At 42.2% G+C, this 16,966-nt stretch overlaps 1 protein-coding gene across 1 annotated transcript in view; it reads right to left on the bottom strand.

Moving 5' to 3' along the window:
• Positions 1-16,966, bottom strand: part of LOC147662771 (uncharacterized) — a 191,578-nt gene that overhangs the window by 136,205 nt on the left and 38,407 nt on the right. Inside the window, exons 4-5 of the mRNA XM_086950914.1 lie at positions 11,575-11,619; positions 5,127-5,162 (exon numbers count right to left, since the gene is read on the bottom strand). Of these exons, the coding sequence (XP_086807040.1) occupies positions 5,127-5,162; positions 11,575-11,619 (81 nt within the window). The remainder of the gene's footprint in view (positions 1-5,126; positions 5,163-11,574; positions 11,620-16,966) is intronic.

The raw sequence follows: 16,966 nt of genomic DNA, 5'->3' as shown, positions 1-16,966 counted from the left end.
CTTGGGAGTAAATCATGAACACAATCTAGAGCTATTGGCAATACATTGCATATTGCACTTTTCAAGCTGGGTGCGGTGACAAAAATATATTGGCTCAATTTCTCATGCCCAATCTCATGCACTTGTTGCCAATGAGCGAAGATGGACTTACAGGTTGCCCTTGTGTGAACCATTTGTTGTGTGTATGTGTATGTTTACATGATCGTGATATAGTTGTGATGTTTATGGTTCTCAGTGAAGCTCTGTGTAACATAGCAATGATGTCAATGGAGGAAGGTAGGGAAAAAACTGAGAGGAAGGAACTAAGTTGTTCAAAGGTGAAGAAATACAAGGCCACAGTCAACAGTTAAGATCTTTAGAGGAAAGTAATTTCGAAGGAAATTTATTTGACTAGTGGAATTACATCCGCAAGAAAACAAGAAAAAATCAAATATGAAGCGCACCGGTTTATTTGAAAACCCTCTAATTTTCCTGCGTAAAGGAAGAATAGGAGTTAGACAGAGCACCTTTTGAAATCCTTTGTGCAAGCACAGGCCCTTTTGGTATCCACAGTATTAATCATTGTTATCTCCTAACCAGATTCAGACTAATCCTGGTACATTGTTTACTCACAGTTCTAAGAGGTTGGCATCAGGTTGGTAACATGGCCCCCTGCCAGTGTGATTTTATCTCTGTGCATTTTATTCTATTTTGCAGGTTTTATGTGCATTTGAGGGCCAAATGTATATTCCCACTGCTGAAGGGTTTAGATGTTAATCAAGCCAGACCAGCTCTAATATTTTTGCAATTACTGCCCCCAAAGTATATCTGTTTTTCTATGGCTAGTTTCTTGAGTGAAGCTGTTAAATTGAGGCTGTCGATGAATTGATATTAATCTTAACCTTTATTTCGCACAGTTATTTAGATTTAGCCTGCTTTATTGTAGAGATTTTTATTGATGTATTTGACTTTTTAGATTTGCTTATGGTTTTACGGTTGTGTATTTATATTGTACCTGTATGGTTTATTTTTCTTGTAAATCGAAATAAAATGATTTTTGACTGATAATCAAGCAGCATCCTACAGGGCAAGATTGAAGTCAATTTGATAAGTGTTTTATATAGGAAATAATGAGCTATAAAATAGTCAATATATGAGGAATGGAGGTGAAGCTAAACTGCTGTCATTGTAGGAAGTCCTACGGCTAGCTAAGATTTTGTAGATTTCGGAGATCATATTGGAAATGGTAACTTTCAACTTAGTATGCCCTTAAGTTTCAGAATAAGTACTAACTTTGTACCTAAATCAATTAGCAGGTAGTTAATAAATACATCAGTAAAAAGGGAAGGTTCGCATAAGAGCTAGGTAAGATACAAGAATTAGTACACAGGTTAGGCAACTAGTGATGAGAGGACGTATAGAAAAAAGATGGTAGTACCGACCAGTATCAGGCCAAAAAGAATTAGGAAGAGGTATTTAGTCAAGTTTATGCAACAGACAGCCTAAAAGATGTCTTGAGAAAGTTATATACTCAATACTGATATCTGCTATGACACACAGACACAAAATAAACTTAGTACAATTACATTTTGTAAAATTAACACTTCTAATTTAAAGAGCTTAGAGACAGCACTTCTTTAGAAGAAAGTGTCATACAATGTACTATAATTACCTGTAGAGGACACACATCAGAGTGGCAGAAGAATTGTATTCTTTATAAAAGAAAAAATTGAAAAAATAAAATAAAAAAAACAATGAACTCCCCCTAGATCAACGCAGTAGTGATTTTAGTAGACCGACATGCCAATCACTTGGTATAAGATGGATGGAAATGAAACACTGGAGTTAAGGTGCATTTATCGAGTAGATATTTTGTGACTCAGTACTGGACAGTTCATCACCTATTTTAGTAGTTGTGTTGGCATGCATAGATGCTGCTTGGGGACTGCTGCATGACTGCCCAGCAGGCATTAAACAACATGTGGACCCAAACAACTAGGGACAGGATGCATTGTCCATGGAAATGGAAAACATTCAGGCTCCTCTGCAGGCCACTGTTTAACTAGAGTGAGCTTCTATGGTATTGGTATAGCTGCTGTAAGAGACAATATGACCTGCAGACATGCGGAAGAAGAAATGGCAATCCGAGAAGTCAAGCAAATCAGGATGCAAATCTTCAAAGTTTATTTAGCGATGGCAGAGCACGCTTCACAAAGAGCAATGTGAGTAGACTGCACTGAGGAGGTGTTTATATGCTTTGCATTTTCTCGGCTTGCAGTTCTGAAAGAGGCGGGAGGCTGTGTGCACGCTATTTATATTGAGTTGCTGGGGGGTTAGGAAGATGAAAGAATTTGTTTTAAAGATGTTTAGCACTGGTTAACCCGTGTACTGTAAAAGGATGTCAGTCGATAGCGTAAATGAAGAAAAGATCAAGCGTACTGCACAACTGTGGTGTATGATACCAGTGCACTTGTGCTGTCCTCATTCAGGTGGGTCTAAAGTGTGTGAAGGGCCATCACCCTTCAGGCACTGACCATCAGCTGCAGTGCTCAGTCTGGACTACTGTTTCCATTCCTCACTAATTATTTACTCAGTATATTGAAAATGTGCATCTTGCCACAGGAAACTGTTGCTTCAAACTACTGCCAGGATAGAAATGTGAGACCTGTAGATAAGAGCATGGGGAAAGAGAAGGGACAGGGACAGTTAAAGGAAAGCTGCCATCAGAAAATGGCCAACCACCCTTATGGTGTCTACGCTACATCTTCTGCAAAAGTCTTCTGCGTCTTCTGAAAAATGGACTCGCTAAGTTATGTTACATGAGAGGAACAATCTTTTGTTAGCAAAATTTGTAAGACAAAAAGGAATGAATTAGCCATGCTTACCTCAGAAGGTTTCCTCAGTAAGGAGAGAACTTTTGCTAACCTTTTTAAAGCAAAATGTAATGAATTAGAAAGGCTTCCTTCAAATTGGTTCCTCTGCAAGAGGAGCCGTGGTGATTTGCCACATGCATTATATTTGATTACCTGAAACAGTGTGACCCAGTTTTAAACAATGAAAACCGTGCTTATGTTGGACTGTCTCTATTTCTGAGCCTGACTGAGAATCCTTTGAATCAAAGGAAAAGGGTAGAGAAATACACTCCAGTGATATTTGTTAGAGTAATGTTATCTGGGTTGCCAAATAGACAATTGGCTTTCTCTGTGTGGTTTCTTTCTGGCTGTTTCCTGGCTAGCTTATCGCTTCTCTTCAGCTATCCGCTCCTGCCATGGCCCCTCAAAATCATCCTTTGTGTCTTTATAACATCAGTTTTAGGGGGTCTTCTGCCACATGGTTACTGCCACATCATTAACCCTAAGTGAGACCCAGAGTAGGGGCCTCCAGCCAACCCTAGGATCAAAGGTGCTTGTCCGACAATGTGTCTTTGCTTTCCTCATACTGAAACTGGGTGTTTGCAGCAGGTACATTTTGATTAGCAGTGCATCTCTCCATATAGGAATCAAACGCACTAGTCGCTTTTTATGTTTAATCACATTCAATACCCTCTTTCTCAAGTTAATATGGAACACTCCACATTCGCATGGTACAGTCTTAAAAATATATCTCATTCATTTACAACCATTCAGCACAGTTAGATCCCAAAATAAAGGCATAATTTCTACAAAAAGCTTTGCCTATACCCGCATGAGCACCATGTCTTATTTTTATTTATAATGCTTTAACTGCCCATCACTTGTTCCAAATGCCGATGTATATGTCCTTGACCCAAATTGTGACTTGAGGTAGTTTGGAAACACCACTAATCAACTGACCTGTTAGCAAACACTGACAATGGAGCATGTTGGCACACAGTATGACATTGTTCTGCATTCTGTCCATCAACTGTTGTTTTTGCATTTGTCACCTCGAGTGGGATGGGCATGCTCAGACGTGAGTCCCATGCTCTCCACACCACTGGCTGAAGACGGCTGATAGCCAGAAACCGGTCCTAGGATGCTTGATTCCGGTCCAGGAAAATCATGGCTTGGCAGTTCGGGCTGGACTGTTCCCATGAGGCACCGGGTCAAGGCTGATTTGCATAAGGCCATGTCTGAACTGGGGTGGTGTGGAGTGCAAAAAAACGATGGATTTAGGCCCAGATCTCTGTACTGGGGTGAATGTATGACATTGTTCTGCATTCTGTCCATCAACTGTTGTTTTGGAACACAGTCTGACAGCAGCTAGTGAGAACCAAGGCCGGCTTAGGGCAGTGAGACCGGCGCGGCCGCACTAGGCGCTGACCTAATGGACGGGGGCGCTGTGTTTAGCAAAAACGTATTATTGGAGAGATGAGGGGCACTTTTGCCCGATGGTATTGAGAGAATCCGAGAAGGCGGTCATGGCGTGTGGGGGCACCAAAAATGATTCACGCACCGGGCGCCACCAGCGCTAAAGCTGTAACTGGAGAGTGGTCAAGCTTCCCTGGGAGGAGGGAGTAATCTTAGCTTTCTTTCAGTAGCAGGGTGGAGACAGATTTTTCTACCTGCTCTGCCCCGCCCTCAAAAGTAGACAACTGGTGTCGTACATGGTGTGAACCATGTTTGGGAGAGGATGTGGTCTCATGGCTAGACTGCAGACCTTGGAGCTGGGACATCAAGGTTCGAGCCTCGGGGTCGACTCCACATACTGTGATTCTGGGCAAATCACTTTATCTTCCCCTGCCCACCCAATTTTTTTTTTTTTTTAGTGTATCCTTGTGTAACATAACTGGTATTCATGTAAAGCGCTCCAATACCTTCCGGTCGAGTTTGCGTTATATAAATATGCACAAAAAAAACAAAACCTAGCTTTTGGCCACGGTCGTATTTAAGTAACAACGGAGGTAGTGATAAAGGGAGGAGCTTATCTGCATAGCGCTTACTCGTGCATTCATGATATTCCGTCAGTGCAAAAAAGCAGCAGAAAAAATAAGAAATATCAGCTTCATCATTTAGAGAAATGGCCATGAGGGACCCTCAGAAATACAAAAATGAGTCAAGGTGAAAAAAAGAAAAAACTCAGACCAGAGCATTGCTCCCGCCCCCAAGTTGTTTTTAAGACAGTCCCTTAAAGAATTTACATATGTAGTACATTAACAACCAACATGAACACAAACAAAGTTCGCTTACTTGGAATCTCTGCTGGCGCATCTGACTCCCCCGCTTCTGAAAACAAACAGCCGTTTATTCTGCATGTGTAAAGTACAAACAGGGACAAAACTCAAACACAGACTACAAAGAAAACACACACTCGCGCCACAACTGGCTGCCTAATAATTAACAACAGCACCACCGTTCCAGGGATTATTTTTATGCTCATCCTGTTTTGCAACTTTCGCTGCCAACACTGATTGCCAATCAGGACGTCATGGCTGCGACCTTTTCGTGGGAAGACCAGTAGAACGTTAACAACAGTTTCACATCAAAAAAATCTGATGATCTTATCTTTACCACAGTTACCAGTTTAGAAGGTAGCTGGCAGAGACACACTTATTGCCTCCAGTTTCGGGCACCACTGATCACTGCTCTGTTGAGAAACGGGTAAGGATTCAAGGCACAGTTGCTTACACTATTGACCTGCCGTGTGGTTCATGTAATACTACAGAAGGGAAACGTTTAAGTGCCCTTTCAATGTGTGGTTCCAGGTTAAAGTGCAGATTTAAAAATATAAGATACAAAACTGATAAATGAAAATTAATCCATGCAAAAATGAAAAGGGTACAAAAATCCCTACTTGGGAAAATGGCCACCCGAATAAAGTTTCCAAATGTCAACATATTCCCTTTCCACCCATTGTGAGACCAAGTTAGGTTTAAGTGGGAGCTTCACTTTTTTTGCATATTTACAGTCAAGTGTTTGATGAAGATTATCTGCGAGCCAATCATTGTGCATTTTTGGGTCTTGGTATGTGTAGTTTGCGTTTCTGTATTTTTCACAAGCTGCCTGTACATCAGTTAGTTATAGGTCCACGTGTGATGGAGAGAGAGCCAGTGGTCGTGGTCTCCTTATGCATCTTGACAGATTCTGGGAGCATGCCTCTTTTCTCTGTATAACATCCTGTGCGGTCAGAGGGGTGCGTGGATTCTGTCTAGAAATACGCCTTCCATTACTGGACGGTTTGACCAAACCCAAGGACAGTGATTCTGAGAAAGACAATTCCAAATAAATCTTGCACTTTGCTCAACTCTACAAAGACCCTCTTCGATGTAGTTTGGTAACAGAAAAACTTTATAAATTCGTTTTTTTCATGATACAATCATAAACACAAGTTAATGCTGGTCTTGTTTACTGTCTCAGAAGTCAAAATCGTTTTGAGTGAAAAGGGAAATGCATTTTTAGAGAAAGGAGAAACGCAACAGTGAGCAGACTTTCATTTGGGCAGAAAAAAAGGGGAAAGAAGGAAAAATCCCACATGATGAGGAGGAGTGTGGGTGGTTGCTGGTGGTGGTGCTGTCCCGGCATGAATGTGTGCATATGTCTCTGTGTGCACGTGCATGTGTGATTAAAGCCACTCGAACAACTGAAATGTACCCACTGAAGAGTAAGGGTGTTTATTGCCAGTTTCACCGCCAGAATAAGGGGGATTCCAAACAGCACACTTAAGGTGCAACGCAAGTTGCTAACCCGAGGAAGAAACAGATATTGAAAAACAAAAATACCGAAAATGATGAAATGAAACACTAAGCTAGAAAATAAATGATTCTTGTTTTCTCAAGGTTTAGACAGAGGCATCTGAAGGCCAGCCAGATGGCGGAGGCAGGAAGGGCCTGGACGCCACAGATACCCACAGACTGTCACAACCTTTGGCATAAGCCCAGAAACTTTGGAGTTACACTTGTTCAGAAACTTGGTGAAATTTGAATTTGACATAATAAACTGCACCTGGTGACTCGGACAAGTAGGTGTCTTAACATTGGTCGAGTTTCAAACACGTAAGGGAGAGTGAACGTATCTCATGTTCATTGCCTCTATCCAGAGTCAGCATTTCCAATTATTCAAAAAAGACTGTTTCGTGAAAATGGTTTGGGGAATAAGCTTTCTATATTGAGAAGTAAGAACAATCTTTGCTTGACTATCGTTCCCTGGGAGAATTTGGAGGAAGTGCTAGCCAGAAAGAAAACCACAAACTGTATGCTTGCTTCAATATTTGTTACAGTTATGCTTCTTGAATAAAAATGCTAGATTTGCTTTGCTGACATAGAGAAAAGGCAGTTAAGACAACAAAAAATTCTACATTGGTTAAAATACCTTTTAGGACGCCTCCACCCCCCACTAACCCGTCATTTACATTTACCACTGCCTCTTCGAAATGAATTTGAGGTACAAGTGCTTTAGACTACTGTGTAGTGGTAAAGAATTCTCGTTAGCAAGCTATAGCAATGTTTATATGTACGGTATATATTTATTGTACAAATTGCAGAGGTATACAACCTATTACTTCATAGGGAACTCTGCAATATAAAAACAATTTCACAGTTCCCTGTGAAATATCCATTTGATCATCATATTGACAGCCCTGCACTCTGCAGGGTCTTACCACTCTCAGGGTTACTAGGATTGCCCGGTACGTTTGACCACATATTGCAACAAGGTTGTGTACATTCGGTTTTTAACCACAAAACCTCAGGGAAGACCTGGAGAAGGGACTAGAGGCACGGGTGCTAGGAGTAGGCAGCCTCCAAACTGCAATGTTTAACACAAAAAGAGCCGCTCCTAGTATGATGACCTAAGTGATATAGTGTTAACTTGTGAGTGCAGGCATCTCACAAAAAGTGAAAGACTGGTCTCACACACCACCTGGTGTCATGCTTCATCATTGACCAGTCCTCGCCCTCTAAAAACTTGGTTTGATAGAGGGCGGGCATACACCTGTAGACAGGAATGCACTTCTCAAGTTAAGTGGGGGACCTTACAAAAAAAGTGAGGTTAAAAAGGTCATTACAGATGTCATACTTATTTTAATGTAACTGGCATCTGTATGGTGTTTAAAATAAATGTTGTCAAAATCACCAGGTAGGGAGGAGGAAATTCATTTGTCCAATCTGTTTCCTCGTGTAAGTACTCATTAATCAAAAAGAAGGCGGGAATGGACAACTTGTAACTGAGTTACCAAGGTTCTCTATCTCTCTTAATAAAAAAACCCTCATACACGCATTGTAGAAACGGTGGTGGTATATCTTGGTTCTCCGCCTACACTAATGTGTTATTGCATCATCATTGGGTTTTTTGTGTGTCGTATGCATGCCTCAAGCCTGAGGCAACCACTGGAAAACGCAGTAGTGTCCAGGGATAGATGATAGACCATACTCATACGTAAAGTGAGTAAAAAACAAACACTCATCCCAAAATAAAAACTTTAATTCAGACGTGGATGAGGGAAGTTATTAAAAATGATAGTGTGTACATATGAGGATCGTGTTACAGGATCCACTATACATCTATTAATCATTTAATCGACATGTTTCTGCCCCATTGTGCCCAGCCGGGTCTATGGAGCATTCATCACTTCCGGGCGCAGAGTCAGCACAAGACAGCTATAGCGAAGAGCGGCTCCGGAATACTATTCCGCTCCCCCGCTGAAGCAAGTGTGAAGGGCTGAAGAGGCACAATATAACCTCGCCCAGAATTAAGTGGAACACAAGACCCACTGTAGTTACTGCACAAATAGTGTAAGTACAGTTTTTTCCGTCCTGATGAATGCCCCATAGACCCGGCTGGGCACAATGGGGCAGAAACATGTCAAACATGTCAATTATTATTATTATTAAAACCATTTATTAAGCGCCTGGTTACCCAAAAACAGTGTCCCCCCGCGCTGAATACTGCACAAAAAAGCTAAGAGGACAAGACAGGAGTAAATCATTAGAGAGCGGAAACGGCACAAGGGTTATGCCCGGGGGAAGAGAAAAGTTTTAAGATTTCTTCGGAACATACTCTCAGAGGGCTCCATCCGGAGGCGGAGCGGGAGATCGTTCCAACATTTGGCCGCTAGAAATCTGAACGAGCGACCGCCCATCCTGGCTCTGGTAATTTTAGGAAGTTTAAACATCATCATGCCGACTGATCTTAGGTCTCTAGTGGGGCGGTGTATCATAAGGAGGTTTTGAAGATAAGCCGGGCCTTTGCCCTGAGCAATACGATGAGCAAAGCAGAGGGATTTAAATGTAATACGCTCTCTTATAGGTAGCCAATGGAGTTTGGACAGAGCGGATTTCCCTGATGCTTTGCGGGAAAGTTTAAGTACTAGGCGAGCTGCAGCATTCTGAGCTCACTGGAGTTGGTGTAATCCTTTTTGGCCCAGCCCTAGAAGCAGAGCATTTCCGAAGTCCAGATGGGGGGTTACCAGAGCATGGACAATAGTCCTTCTGGAGTCGATAGGTAAGAGGTCCAGAATCTTGCGGAGAGCCTTCAGTATACTGAAGCACCTGGCTGTTACTTTGTTCACATGGGTTTTGTAGGAAAGATCAGAGTCTAATGTTATGCCAAAATTACGCACCGACTTCACAGGACAGGGGGGACTGCCCAGTTCCATAGGCCACCACTTTTGCGACCATGCTGAAGCTGATTTCCCTACTACCAGCAACTCGGTTTTATCGCCATTAAGGCGTAGACAGTTGCGGTTCATCCAGGCTGCTACCGATGAAAGGCAGCTCGAGAAGTTGGTGGCATCTTCTCTGCTCTCGGGCGTGAGCTTAAGCAGCAATTGTGTGTCGTCGGCGTAACTGACAATGCCCACCCCAAAATTCTCAACTATGCAGGCCAGGGGTGCCATATAGATATTAAACAAAGTAGGGCTCAGACTCGAGCCCTGTGGAACCCCATGGCCTACATTTCTGCGAGAAGATTTAAAGGGGGGGCAGTGCATTTGGAAACTCCTGTTAGTCAAGAAGGACTCTAACCAGGCCAGGGCCCGTCCCTTCACTCCTATGTCCGATAGCCGAGACAGCAGCGTTGAGTGCAGCACGGTGTCAAAAGCTGCACTAAGATCTAATAAAACCAACGCTGCTGTCTCTCCATCATCCACTATACTCCTCAAGCCCTCGGTGGAAAAAAGTAGGGCTGATTCTGTGGAGTGTCCTGCTCTAAAGCCCACTTGAGTGGGATGCAAGAAAGAGTGTTCCTCCAAGAAGCTCATGAGCCAGTCATCTTACATAGTCCAAATCTGTACCTTCATATTTCTTGTCAAACAGATCTGTTCCTCCTTCTCCTCATGAGACTTTTCTGAACATTGCTCGTTCCTTGGAACTCTCACCTCTGACTAATTGGAAGCCATTCCAAATACTACAGTACTTTTTCAAGATAAAGCAAAAACAGGGTAAGCTCTTGTGATGGTTGCTGCAAAAATGTTCATGCCATATAATGCTACATGGTTATTCACCTTCGGCCAGTTTTACCACTGGCTCCTGTTTGCACCTTACTAATTCTGTGCACTCTGCCGGATTTGCTAATTAAGGACAGTGCAAAGTGGTGGTCCGCACAAAATCCTGCCCCATCGACAATCATCCGCAAAGATTCTTTCTGCGAATACTAGCTAACAACTATGAGTGCAGGGGCTGAGACCTGGGTCGGTCTCTATCTACCCTGCCAGGAGCAATCACTCACACACTTAGAGGATAAACATGCAAAGCGTTGCACCCAACAAAAGAATTGCAAATCTTTGATATATTCCCTTGCAACCTACGAAGGGGTGAGAAGCCCACTCAATAGTCTCTTTCCATTGCGACTCGCATGGCATTACAATGTTGACACTCCGGTTGGCCAGTGCATTTGCGAATTGTAAAGTCATTTGAAGACATTGTGATTTCAGATTTTCCAAATGCTAATTCAGACAATTTGCAAAGGGCAGCGTTTATACAATTGGCCCATGGTTCCTGCAAGGTAGATACCTATATACAGCGGCCTCTTGTCTTGGATCCAGTCTGGTGGAACGTACTTAAAATTCTGTAGAGTGTCTGCTTGGAGGGAGTTGGTATTTTAACCCCTTAACCGCGGGGGTAATTCCCCCGGGGTGCAGGGGAGGGGCCGTGTGCAGCACCACGGCGCTCATGACGAGCCCAGCTCGTCATGAGGCACAGTGCAGCTGTGCCCATGACGAGCTGGGCTCGTCATGACTCCGTCCACTCCCGTAGAACGTCCGCACAGGGAGTGGCGCGGCCATTATGATGAGCCCAGCTCGTCAAGAGCACAGCTCCACTATGCCTCATGACGAGCTGGGCTCGTCATCAGCAGGCAAGGGGTTAAGAATAAACTAAACAAATGTTGGGCAGAAGGAAATAGAGTAAAGCTGTCGAATCTAAACTAAAGCTCAAAACACTACTAAGATCAAACATTCCACATCTGGCAAACAAAATGAAGATGTAAACATATGAGGCAATGTATGTTTATACTGGAGATTCTCCAGAAAGAAAGGAAAATTTACATAGCAAACAGAGTAACAGAGGGACGTGTGTGTCAACATCTAATTACCAAACACAAATTTGCCAACACAAGTTCACTATTTGCTTGAGATGTTTCTTGCAGGCATTTAAACAGGCATTATAAGAGAGTGTAAACAATGTAAATGTAACAGCAGACTTACCAGATTCATTTTCTGAAGTTTCCGAGCTCCCTGAGCTGCTATCATCTAATAAAATAGACACTTTATTAGTCAATACTACAACAGAATGGTAGGAAAAGATATGTTTATCGATATAGTGGCTCTACAATTTCAAGATTACACTACTGGGTCTCACACTGATCAAATGCCAGTTTCATTAGCTATGAATACCACACCATATATAAATAATAATGCCAGACAACTAGAAATCTGTAACCTGTTTACATTAGTTGAGGAAACTTAAAAGGTGATGTTTTGCACACAAGCTTCTAGTAATGTATAGACACTCAAGTAGCAAAGTGGTGAGTGTTATAGTCATCAATAAAGCTCAATTCCAGATCTCATTCAAATGCATTGATTTTAAGTGCCCTGCAGCCTTGACCTGGTAGAGGAGGCACCACCGTCATGCTCTGACAATGGTAGGCTACAAGAATGAGAGTGGCACACAGTGCTTAATTCGTAAAACAAAATAAGTGCCAGGACTCTCGTCAAGAGACCACTGTAGCTTGTACCTGCCCCTGCCATGCTGCCAATGCCAGTAACAACACAACTGCTAACCATCACACTCCTACACGTGTGACAATTCAGACTATTTTGGCCCCCAGCAGGTAATAGTAATTTTTTATATATATTGAATTAATAATTAACTGTTGTTGTGGTCAGCTCTGAATTAATAAGACAGCACCACCCTCTGGCAGACTGTCACAAGCGCCGGTGCTGACAATTAAGTGCCAGTGCTGAGCACCGGAAAGCACAGGCTTAAATTAAGCACTGGTGGCACATAATACATTTTACCAAGGCTCACTCAGCACTTGAGCACATCTACTGACTTACAGAAAATAGCAGAGTTTTCCAAATATTGGAGTACTGTAAATGTGTTTAATGTAAACTTTAATTAAAAAATCTGAAGAACTATATGCAGCATAAGCAAGCATTGTCAAAAGTAAATAGGTTTCAGCCTTGGCTTTGACAAAATATGTTGTCATGGAGAACAGCCACAAATATGCACATTCACAGCAATGCTTTTAGAATGGGTTTTTAAAACATAGGAAAATGAATTAAAATATTACCGCTTAGGATGATGCACTTGCTGTCACAATGGCCACCTTCTATTGTATTTAATTTCAATAAATCACATTAAAAATGATTGCTGTGGATGCACACATATCCGCAGTGGCAATCTTTGAATGAGATTTGTTAAAATAAAACAAGGTCCATTAGTAGATTTCCATAGCACATGCCTTGCATTTGCATGCATGGGTGGCCATCTTGGAATGGTAAAAACACCAATGTAATATTGCCACCAGACGGATGGCAAGTGCGAAAAGGGGGAGAGAGAGTGGATGGGGAAGGAGGAGTAGCAGGGACAGACTAAGGCAGGGGAAACAGTACATCATATGCAGAGCAATGAAGCAAGATCTGACATCAGCAGTGGGAGGATACATCTTCCATGCAAAACACCGTGAGACTGAAATGCTCCTGAGCAGGAGAAGCACACGAATAGGGAGGACACCCCACTGAAGCAGGAAAGTGACAACATTATCAAATAATGAGTATGAGGCTGACACAAAAAGCAAATCTGAGGATATACAATGTATTGGAAACAATAGGTTATAACAGACAGCTAAAGATGTGTGTAGCCGAGACCTAAAAAGAATCTTGTTCAAGCACCGTCCCCCTTAATTATCTCAACACACCTGGTCTCTGCCCTCCAAATCACATGCTGGTTTCTGTGACCTGAACCTCAACCACCCACAGTACACACATAACAACATAACACTGGTCAATGCACAGCATCATATGGTTGAGTTGCCAAAAATGCACTAAATATCTTTACAGGAAATCATGCTCTACTGCTTACTGACAGTAGGATCATGCTATGTCAAATACCTAAAACATCATCAATGTACCCCTGGTGCCCTACTTGGTTGCTTTCATAATCCAGAGGACTTGCACTGCAAAAGGAGGTGTGATGTGCAAAACAACAACATAGACGATGCACAACATCTTCAGGGATAAATAACATGATATCCCGACAGGGGAATTCCTAGAACTAAAAAGCATGCGCTAAAATATAAAATATTTATGGGCACATGCATCATTGCACCCGTTTGCGATTCCTAAATTGCGAAAATTAAGGAATCGCAATTTAGAAATCGCAAACGGCAATGCATGATAAATGCGCAAATATTTTTGCGATTTCTTAATTTTCCTTAATTGCGATTCACATTTTGCGAATCGCAATTTAGGAAACCCTTCTGATTGATTCCTATGGGCCGAAAGGCCCATAGGAATCAATGGGAAGGCATTAACATTTTGCGATTTTCATTTTGCGAATCGCAATTTGTTAATGCATTTCTAGGGTGCTGAGGGGGGTCCAAAGGACCCCCCCCCGCACCCTTGAAATGTTATTTTAAGTGCAAGTTTCACACACATATGTCCAAAGGACATGTGTGTGTGTAACATGACACTTTCAAAAATGTTTTTTTGAGCATTTTTGAACGATTTCGCAAATTAACACGAGGATCACCCTCGTGTTAATTTGCTCCCCCTATTTGCGAATTCGCATTTTTTTAAACATTCATGCATTGCATTTAAGGAATCGCAAAAATGCGATTCCTTTACTGTAATCGCATTTTTAGAAATCGCAAAAAATTGCGATTTCTAAAAAATTATTTAATGCATCCCATAAGTGATTTTGGAATCGCAAACGGCCGAATTTTGCGATTCGCACCGTTTGCGACTCCAAAATCGCTTGATGCATGTGCCCTATAGACACTCGTAATCAGTGCCTCATGTTGGAAGCGATAATTATCATACCACCTTAAATCCACCACCAAGGTGCTCAGGATTCAATGGGAGCGGTAAGTATTGACTACTCTTACATTTTGGGGGATAACTGGGAGAATTTGAGGCTTATCGCATCAAAATCCGGGTGGCCTTTTAAATACGGAACTTTTTCCTGTGTTAAATTCCAGCAAGTTGACCTCGCGAATTTTAACTGCAAACTTTATCACACCTGGTAATTACCAGGTGCATTACATCTCCCACCTCATAATTGCAATCCCTTAGCAAATAGTTGTGCAGGGTTTCCCATATAATGTGCCACTTTTAATGGAGGTCTTAGCAATAAAACACCAACCAGAAAAAAACAGGGACACCCTTCTAATTGGAGTTTCTGGTCAAGGCCCTACAAGACAAGTTTATTATAGGGTTCGACGAGCATAGACAGAAGTAAAATAATTCATGTAAAGCCTACTCTCAATAACATCATGGTTTCTCCACTCAATGTCCTATTTGTGACATACAGATGCGTGGTTGGAGCTTTAGGGTTAAAGTAGTCCTACTTGAACACCATCACGTCATAACAGGGAAGAAATAAATCTCCTTTCACAGCTGTGAGGGTTACACTCTGCTCATGCCAAGGACCTTGGCTTCAGTCACCCAACAGAGCGTTGTGGGTTCAGCTTTCCGAGTGGAATTTCAAGCAAAAAACCCAAAATTGGATGAGTGCCCTTCCCCTTAAATTGCCTACAGATGTGCTCTCGCGGTCAAGGGAGGCAGTGGAAACCTCTCCCCTTTGTTATGTTCCTTCCAAAAAGTCCATGCACACAATTATTCATCACACTATACACATGGGGACCAATTCGCAGCGATATTGCTCTGCGAATGTGTGAACTCCTCTTCTAGTACCAGTGGCGTAGGAAGGGGGGGCGGTGAGTGCTGGCTGCCGCGGAGGTCATCGCTGAGAGGGGTGACAAAATGGCAAAAATATATGTTTTAAACACATACATTTTTTCACATTTTGTGAAGCCGGGGGGTGAAAATACATTTTCCGCACCGGGTACCACCTGTCCTTGCTACGCCACTGTCTGGTACTCCTGGCTTACTTCTGGAATTCAGGATAAGCCAGGAGTACTAAAAGAGTCAGTTACTGCAAAATCTTTAAGAATCGCGTAAATCTGGTGTTTAACACGTCAAAACAAAAATTGTAAGGAACGGTTTATCACATATGCTAACTAATAAAAGAAATATTGACAGGGTAATTCTTAGCACAGCTAATACCGGTATGTGTTAATTGGCTTCAATCTTTCTGGATAATGTTCGCCTTTCATTTCGTTTTTCTTAATATTCAAATAAGTCGACCAGCAACCTGGTATTTTCTCATATTAATATTTACTGCAGAGGTTAAAGACTTCAGCTGCGGTCATATTCTGGTTTTCACAAAGGTGAAACTATTACAGTCAAATGTAGGATTTTTTCCCAGTTTTCTCAGGGTGGCTTTATCCAGCTTCCACCAACAAAGCTGGTCCCAGGCTGGGTCCAGTTCACGTGCATCAGTACGCAATGTGTGATTACCTATTTGGTAATCGCAAATTGCGAATGGTTTTCCATTCATTCCTATGAGCCTCTAGGCCCATAGGAATGAATGGGAAAGCATTCCCTATTAGAGAATTGCAATTTGCGATTCGCTTATAGGAAATGTGTAAGGATCGCTATTTTTTTAGAGAAACCTACATGCATGGGCAATTGTGATTGCTTAATAATTGCTATTAAGGGATCGCAAAGGCTTACCTTGATGCACGTGCTCCAATAATCCATATTTGTAGCGCGCAAACATATCACCCCTTAAGGTTTCAAGGCGTTGAGGGCCATCGGAAGGATTCATTGAGCTATTACCCAGAGTCACGGTGCTGAGATGAGCTGCCACTGGCGCCAGGGATCGAACGGTGAGCCCCATGCTCCAGAGTCAGTCTCTTTGGCCACTGCGCCACACCTCTCCTTTTTAAGGAGCTTGTACCTACCTTTGAATTAGAACATTGGAATGTTGAGCGCCCCATTGAAGACAGAGGGCAACATTTAAATGGGGTTCAGAGAGGCCTTTGTTTTTACTAGGGGCTAAATTAACCCAAGACATCTTTCAGAAGGAGTATTTCTTCGCTAACATTAAAACGTTAATAAAAAAAGACTTCAAACTGTTTTCTTACAATATTAGAATGAAGTTGAAATTTTTTTCATCCAAAGCACTATTACATTTCAAGCTTTAGATTGCACGTCCTCGGGGCATAAGAATGTAAAGCAGCTTAAGCAGAAACGTGCAGTAATGACAAGTGAGGTAAGGCATGTTATGACTTATTCAATAACAGCCCCATGCGGTCTGTAGCATCCTAAATCAAGCCGCAAAGCTGTGTATGTTAATGTACAAGAGAGCGTCACATGGATTTCAAAAACATTATCATCTTAGTTCAAAGGCTAACACGATTTATTTTTTTATAAACTTTGCTTTATTGATTTTCACACACGAAACCACCAAACGGGGAGTGCAAAGTATCAAGTACAAAATCTGGAAAGCCCCCATAGCTACATCACGTGA

This window comes from Lissotriton vulgaris, unplaced genomic scaffold (assembly GCF_964263255.1).
Source record: "Lissotriton vulgaris unplaced genomic scaffold, aLisVul1.2 SCAFFOLD_756, whole genome shotgun sequence".
Taxonomy (NCBI): domain Eukaryota; kingdom Metazoa; phylum Chordata; class Amphibia; order Caudata; family Salamandridae; genus Lissotriton; species Lissotriton vulgaris.
This window is presented reverse-complemented; position numbering and strand designations above follow the sequence as displayed.